The sequence below is a fragment of the Bufo gargarizans genome, chromosome 4 (assembly GCF_014858855.1).
Source record: "Bufo gargarizans isolate SCDJY-AF-19 chromosome 4, ASM1485885v1, whole genome shotgun sequence".
Classification (NCBI taxonomy): domain Eukaryota; kingdom Metazoa; phylum Chordata; class Amphibia; order Anura; family Bufonidae; genus Bufo; species Bufo gargarizans.
The window spans coordinates 525,652,186-525,659,681 of NC_058083.1; the positions used below are offsets into that span (position 1 = coordinate 525,652,186).

Genomic DNA, 7,496 nt, shown 5'->3' on the forward strand with positions numbered 1-7,496 from the left:
AAGGGGCACATTTATTAATATCAGTGTTTTAGACGCCGGTCTTAAAAACCCCTATAGATGGAGGTGGTTCTGCCGAAGTTATGAAGAGGTGCAGGACTCTCCAGAACTTCGGAGCATCCAGCGCCAGTTTTAAATGTAAGACAGCTTCCTTGCTGTCTTACATTTAGACCATTTTCAACGCCTGAAACAGCTCACACCACACCTACTATTTTAGACCTGGCGTGAGCGGGGAGAAGTCGCAGATTGTTTGGTGTATTTCAGCTTGATAAATGACTCCCTAATTTTTTCGCTACAAGACTAATATTTTTGCTAAAGGAATAATTTTTCAGATAAAAGAATAATTTTCTAACAAAAAGATGAATAACTCGTGGCCAACTCTGCTGTGTGAAGAATTAGAACAGAACAGAATGCGCCTGTATATTACAGCTCCTGTTGAGAATGATGCACAGTAAGTCTATGAATAAACAGAGCAGATTAAGTAGAAATGGCGGAGCAGATGAACTAGACAAACACGCCTATACAGTATATTAGACCGCCTGTTGACGCTGAGTCTGATGCACAGTAATTAAGGCCTCTTTTCCGTTCCGTTTTTTGCGTTCCATATACGGAACCATTCATTTCAATGGATCCGGGAAAAAAAACTGAAGGTACTCCGTATGCCTTCCGTTTCCGTATTTCCGTTCAAAGTTAGAACATGTCCTATTATTGTCCGCATAACGGACAAGGATAGTACTGTTCTATCAGGGGCCAGCTGTTCCGTTCCACAAAAAACGGAATGCACACGGACGTCATCCGTATTTTTTGCGGACCACAAAATACTGAAAAAGCCATACGGCCGTGTGCAAGAGGCCTAAGTCTATATAGGAAAGAACATTTTAAGTATGAATGGTGTAGCAGGTGAACGAGATACACAGGGCGATTACACTGAGCCTGCGCTGTCCCTGCAGTCTCCCTTCAATGTCTAAAAACTTTCCCTACGACCTCCCATTTCACTCCTCACTACCCGGGACCCCCACCAATCAACTGTTTTGAGAAAGCAGCGGTGCTCATAGGTGCTTCTCGCAGCTTACCAAGCACAGCGCCGTACATTGAATAGTGGCTCAACCCCATTCACTTCTATGGTGTCGAGCGGCGCCTAGACCACGTAATCGATGAACGGGTCGTCACTGGCAGAGGGAAAGGAGTGAGAAGGCTGCAGCGCTCACAGGAGCACCGGTGCCTTCTCAGTTTATCAGCGGGGGTCCCAGGTGTCAGGCCCCCACTGATCAGTAAAAAAAATCCCGGAAAACCCCTTTAATAAACGTGCCCCGTTGTTTTAGACTTATTTTATTAGGGTACTTTCACACTTGCGTTTTTCTTTTCCGGTATTAAGTTCCGTCACAGGGGCTCAATACTGGGGAAAAAACTGATCAGTTTTATCCTAATGCATTCTGAATGGAGACCATTCCGTTCAGTATGCATCAGGATGCATCAGAATCAGTCCCTCTTACGTTTTTTGGGCGGAGAAAATACCGCAGCATGCTGTATTTTTCTCTCCGGCCAAAAATGCTGAACACTTGCCGGAATGCTGGATTTCCTTTAAAAAATGTATTAGTGCCGTATCCGACATTAAAATTGCTTCACTGACGGATCCGTTCTTCCGGTCTGCGCATGCGCAGACCTTCAAATCTGTGAAAAAAATAAATACCGGATCCATTTTTCCGGATGACATCGGAGAGACGGATCCGGTATTTCAATGCATTTGTCAGACGGATCCGCATCCGGATCAGTCTGACAAATGCCATCCGTTTGCGTCCTGCCTGCCGCAAGTGTGAAAGTTCCCTTAGTTGCATTTACTACAGAAATTGCGCCTGTTTTAGAGGCTTGTTCAACTATTTTGAGTAATTGGGGCACATTTACTAAGCTCGCTTATTGGCGTATTGGCAAGGTCTGCCCTCAATTTGCGCCTCATTTATTGTCTCTTATTAAGGCTAGGGCTACACGGCGACATGTCGAGCGACATTTATTGTAATCATAGTCTATGGTGTCGCACTGCGACATGATGCGACACGACAGTTGCCAAAAATTCATCCAAGTTGGATTTTTATGTGACTGTCGCGTTGCAGTCGCAGTATGTCACATGTCACAGTGCGACACATGTCACATGTCCCAAGACTACTATTACAATAAATGTTGCGCGACACATGTCGCCGTGTACTTGTACGCTTTTTATCATTCAACACATGTCGCCGTGTAGCCCCAGCCTAAACCTCATTCACACGTCCGTGCTCAAATCCATGAGAAGGTGGTCAGTGATGCATCCAGGAAGCTGTCCGTGAAGGATCCGTGTTGGGTCCGTGTGTCCGTTTTTTACTGTCCGTGTGTCACCCGTGTTTCACTGACACTGGACAGCTGAAAAATAATTTTCAAAGCACCTCTTCCTAATGATCCGTAAAATACGGATGGCATCCATGTTGCACCCGTGGTTTTCACAGACCCATAGATTATAATGGGCGTGATGCATCCGTAAACATGGACATAATAGAGCAAAAAACACGGACCCACAGACCATGGTAAAACACTGATGTGTGAATACACACATTAAAATAAATGGGAACGTGTGCTGTCCGTGGAGAACACTGACGTGTGCAATGGTTTACGTTTTTTGGTTTACGTCTGACCTCTAGTGGTTGTTTACTTGTAATACAGATTCAAATTCACTAAAACTGATCTAATTACTATGCGCATGAAAAAGTGGGACGTAAGTGAGCAGAATTTTGATGCACATCTTTAAGAAAAATAGGCAAATTGTGGCCCAACTCACCACTCAAATCAGAGACAAAAAAGTGCGCCAGACCTGGGGTGGCGTAGAAATTAGACTGTTTTTGCGACAAAATTTGGTGCAAAATAACTCGCACCTACATAAATAGGGCAGAAATTAGGCACAAAAGTTGAAAACTTATGAATTTGTCTTAAAACTCAAAATAGGCACAACAGGAGCAAATACCTTCAAAACAGGGGCAAAAAAAGTTGGTAAATGAGACTTAAAAAATAGGACAGTCGGCTTTTTACAGTCAGCGACACTTTAGTAAATGTGCCCCATGTTTTTTTTTGCATGCTCTTTTTTTCTGATGCATTTTTTATATATTTTTTGGCATGGCTTTTTTCAATAGGAATTCTGGATGTGGATTCCAAATCAAGAATACGCAGGACAAGTTTTTCCGCAGTTTTAAAAGCGCGGGGGAGATGTGTTAGAACTGGCAACCAATCAGATTCCATCTTATATTTTTCAGAGCTCCTTGGGAAAATTAAAGTTGAATCTGATTGGTTGCTATGGGCAACTAATAAGCTAGGTTTCCCTTGCACTAGTTTTGATAAATCCCCCCCCCCCACCCCCAATTGGAAAAAAAAACCCACTGATGTTTGATTTAACATTGAAATCAATCAGGAAGATCTCCATGCATCTCTGGAGTGGAATTTGTGCTAAAATCCATGCTGAAAATCTGTCCTGTGAACATTCCCCTAATCTACAGGAGCCACCAGCTGATTGTCTGCACTCCAGTCCCAGGAGTTGTCAGCCAGGCCAGGTTGTCAGGCTCTCCTGTAGGGCCCCAGGTGTGCTGGATCAGCAGCCATTCCTCCCTATATAAAGGTGATGATGGAGTCTGGGGCCCCTCATTGCAGATTGGCCCTTGTGCTGGAGCTTCACATCCCAGGATGGCGCTATCAGATGCTGAGAAGGCGGCTTTGGAGCCCTTGTTTGTGAAGATTAACGCTGACGCTGAGAAGATTGGAGGTGAAGCCATGGAGAGGTGAGCGGCAGAGCCAGATAGTCACTGCTACAAGGGGCTGGGAAGGAGGAGCTGATACATTGTTACACCTGGGGCTCCCCCCCTGCACTACATGCAACAATGTATCCGATTTGTTTAAAATGGTCCTTGAATATGGAAAACTGTAATCCAGGAATGGGGCTGAGCATGCATGTTTCTCAGGTTTAAGGATTCTCATGAAGGGTTATTCTTTCAGCTGTATAATCACACATGGGCACTCTGAAAGTTTTGCTAAGATGGTATGCACATGGGCACAGCCGTTTAGGGATCACTAGGAGATGACCCTTTTCTCCCTAGTTTTTGGGCTTAGTCGCTTGGTTATTTCCCTGCTTACCTACCTACCGTGACAACTGCGTGGTGGCCTTGGTTTCTGGTGCTGTGCTGGTGGGACCAAGTGCCGTGGGTGGCATCGTCAGAAAGCAAGGTTGCCGTTTGACTCCTGGGTCCTGCCACCTACTAGGGCAGTGCCGTGCCTAGTTTAGAGTAGTTCCCACTCTAAGAGGCAACCTTGACGTGGTGAGTGGGCTTATGCCTTGTGATAAAAATGTACACCAATGCCTCTTGTATAGGGGGCAGTACACTAAGTATTGCGCTGAGAAGCAAGTTTAATTAGATCAAAGTATAGCATGTGGATGTGCGATCCAGTTCTGTTTCTCTCCCTCTGGTATATGTAAATAAGCCCATAATTGAGCTGCAGTTCCAGACACATCCTGTGGGCAATAGTGGTGCTGTTCCTTTTTAAAAAAAATTATTCTAGTTAAACATTACAGGGGAATGCATAGGCATAAAGAACATGTGGCTTTCTAGTAAACTGACATTGGTCCTCAGGTTGTCATATTGCGGTTCGGCCCCAACTATAATACCAGACACAACCATAGACCGGTATGGTGCTGCTTCTGCATGACGTGAAGGTAGACACTTTTTTTAGGCCCCCATATTGTCTGGCCATCTTGGATTTCCTTTGTACCGGAGGTAAGGACGCTGTTCTCCTATAACACTGGATGCTCCTCTTTCCTTAGTCTCTTCCAGCACCATCCAGACACCAAGTCCCACTTCACTCATATGGACGTGACCCCCGGCAGTCAGGATCTGAAGACACATGGAGGGAAGATCATCCACGCCATTAATGATGCCCTCAACCACTATGGAAATCTGCAGGAGAACTTGGCCACACTGCGGGAGCTGCACACCAACAAGCTGAAGCTCAGTGTGGACACCATCAAGGTGAGGAGCAGATCTGTCCAGTGGTGGTTAGAAAGTCTGTTGAAAATGGCACCATAGTGGTAACTGGTATGGCAATTCCTCCTTGCTCGCCGTCAATGGTGCTGAGCTGCAGAACCAGACACAACCCATGGACAAGAGTGGAGCCATTTCTGGGGTAGGAATAGGTTATCAATGTAATGTCCCCATTCTTGGGCCTTATGCACATAACTGTCTCCATTGTGCAATCTGCAAAACATGGATACTGGCCATGTACATGCCACCATCTTTCTTCCTTCTGTACGTATCGCCTATCCTTGTTCACAAAACGGACAAGAATAGGACCTGTTTTATATATTGTGGGATATATGGATGTGTGGAGTTTTTATTTTTTTAACCACCCATTGAAATGAATGAGTCGACAATCTCCACATCTGATCTGTAATTATACAGCTGTGTGCATGAGACCTTCTAAGAATTGTTGTAGTGTTGAGCGTGCACTGACTCCCATCATCCATCCTCCAGCTGCTGTGTGGTTGTCTCCAGGAGGTCATCGTCAAGCATTTCCCAGATGTGGACAAGTCGGCCTGTGACAAGTTCCTCAATGAGGTTGCAGTTGCCCTGATCTCCAGCTGACCAGGGGAAGTCTCTCAGATCTGTCCATGTGTCTGTCCTCCATGATGCTGATGGCTCCATGACCCAGGATATCCATTCTCCTGATCTGTAATAAATATTATATTCTTGTATATTCAGTCTCCTTGTATTTTTAGTCTGAGCTTCTGTAATGGTGAATTTGGATAATAACCATGTGTACATCAGAATCCAGTAGACTATGGAGGTGGGTAGGAAGGAACAATGTCACAAGATGTAGAAGACCCAAATGGGGTTGTCTGGCCTCTTGTATCCCATTAAACTGTTGGCTGTAAGGTGATGTTGGAGGACCTAGCACATATGTATAGAACACATACATCCCATTGATTGCAAGAAGTGGTGTAATATTTTGTCTCCAGTGGAGGTGCTGTAGGGGAAACTAGACCTTTTAATGGAGGTCGTTTATTAAGACTAATGTTTTTAGTTGTGAGTAGTGTTGATCACAAATATTCGAATTGCGAATTTTTATCACTAACATAGGTACTTCGAAAATTTGCGAATATTTAGAATATAGTGATATATATTCGTAATTTTGATAATTCGAGGTTTTTTGTAATGTGAATTTTCGTAATGCGAATATTTATTGCAAATTTTTCAATTGCTGAGTAAAAACATGATTTCTCCCTGCTTCTTGCTTGTGGGCTAATGAGTAATTGGCCCACAATCAAGAAGCAGGGAGGAATCATAACTTTAAATGGGGGGAAAAATGATGAATATTCAAAAACGAATATATAGCACTATATCGAATATATTAGTTTTTTTCAAATATTCGTAATATTCTAAAACAAGAATATATAGCGAATATTCGAAAAAACTAATATAGAGCAATTTAGCTAATATAGTGCTATAATCTTTGTCTAATAGTTGTAATTTTTCTCATCTGAAGTTCAGATTGGAAAAAAACTTCAACTATTGAGAAAAAAAAGATTATAGCACTATATTAGCTAAATTGAGGCAGGGAAAGGGTTAATGGTTTACCTTTAAAGAATGTGGCAGGGAAAGGGTTAATCCTGATTCAAGGCAAAGGGTAAATGGGCAGGGAATGCGTTGAGCAGCCAGTGCACTAGGACTGGTGTGGTGATATGTCACTGTGCCAGCACATCTCCTGCACTGCTGTATGCAGTGCCAGAGGTGTCCAGGGTCCTGTTGGGGGGTGGTTGCTATCAGGCAGAAGAATTTTTATTTTTGGATCCTTTGAAGTGCCTGCAACTGGACACATGTGTGCCTGCAAGGGCATCTGTAAAGGAGACATATATATATATATATAAATCTATTTAGGCACTTCCATCTACTATATATAAATATATTACTACAAAAAGATTGGGATATTTGGCTTTCTAGTGAAATTTGTGGAAAACATAAAAAGTTCCAGCTCCATATATATTATAAAAGCCGGGCATTTAAGTAGAAGCAGCAGTGGTGATTTTCTCATCTCAAACAATTTATTAGAACAAAAGCCGACACCAGTGCTGGATATACCGCCACAAAATGTCAGTAACTTGTCCTGTGGCCCTGAGCATCAATTGGAGCTTGACAACGATGCCTCCTGCTGTTCACAAGTGGACTTCTTGTCTGCTGAGGCATGGCATCCCACTCTTCCTGAAGGGTGGCCCTCCGGTCATTGAGGTTCTGGGGTACAGAGTTACGAGCCTCTCTATAGGTTTTTAATGGGATTCAGGTCTGGAGAAAGTGCAGGCCACTCCATTTGAGGTCTCCAGCAGCTGTCCCCTAATGATGCTACTTGGATGAGCTGGCATGGTGTCCTCCATGAAGATTAAATTAGGCCTGTGTTGTTGATGTAGAGGCACAATGAATGGATTCATGATGTTCTTCACT

At 43.7% G+C, this 7,496-nt stretch overlaps 1 protein-coding gene across 1 annotated transcript; it reads left to right on the top strand.

The window, feature by feature from the left end:
• The first annotated feature begins 3,696 nt into the window (after nt 1-3,696).
• LOC122934482 (hemoglobin heart muscle subunit alpha-type-like) lies at nt 3,697-5,645 on the top strand. Its single transcript, XM_044289968.1, has 3 exons — nt 3,697-3,791; nt 4,829-5,033; nt 5,535-5,645. The coding sequence occupies exons 1-3, from the start codon at nt 3,697-3,699 to the stop codon at nt 5,643-5,645; spliced, it is 411 nt and encodes a 136-aa protein (XP_044145903.1).
• Nucleotides 5,646-7,496: the final 1,851 nt, after the last annotated feature.

Coding starts and splice junctions, on each gene's coding strand:
- LOC122934482 (XM_044289968.1), top strand. CDS start 3,697: ATGGCGCTATCAGATGCTGAGAAGGCGGCTTTGGAGCCCTTGTTTGTG. Junction 3,792..4,828: donor GGAGGTGAAGCCATGGAGAG/GTGAGCGGCAGA, acceptor CTCTTTCCTTAG/TCTCTTCCAGCACCATCCAG. Junction 5,034..5,534: donor TCAGTGTGGACACCATCAAG/GTGAGGAGCAGA, acceptor TCCATCCTCCAG/CTGCTGTGTGGTTGTCTCCA.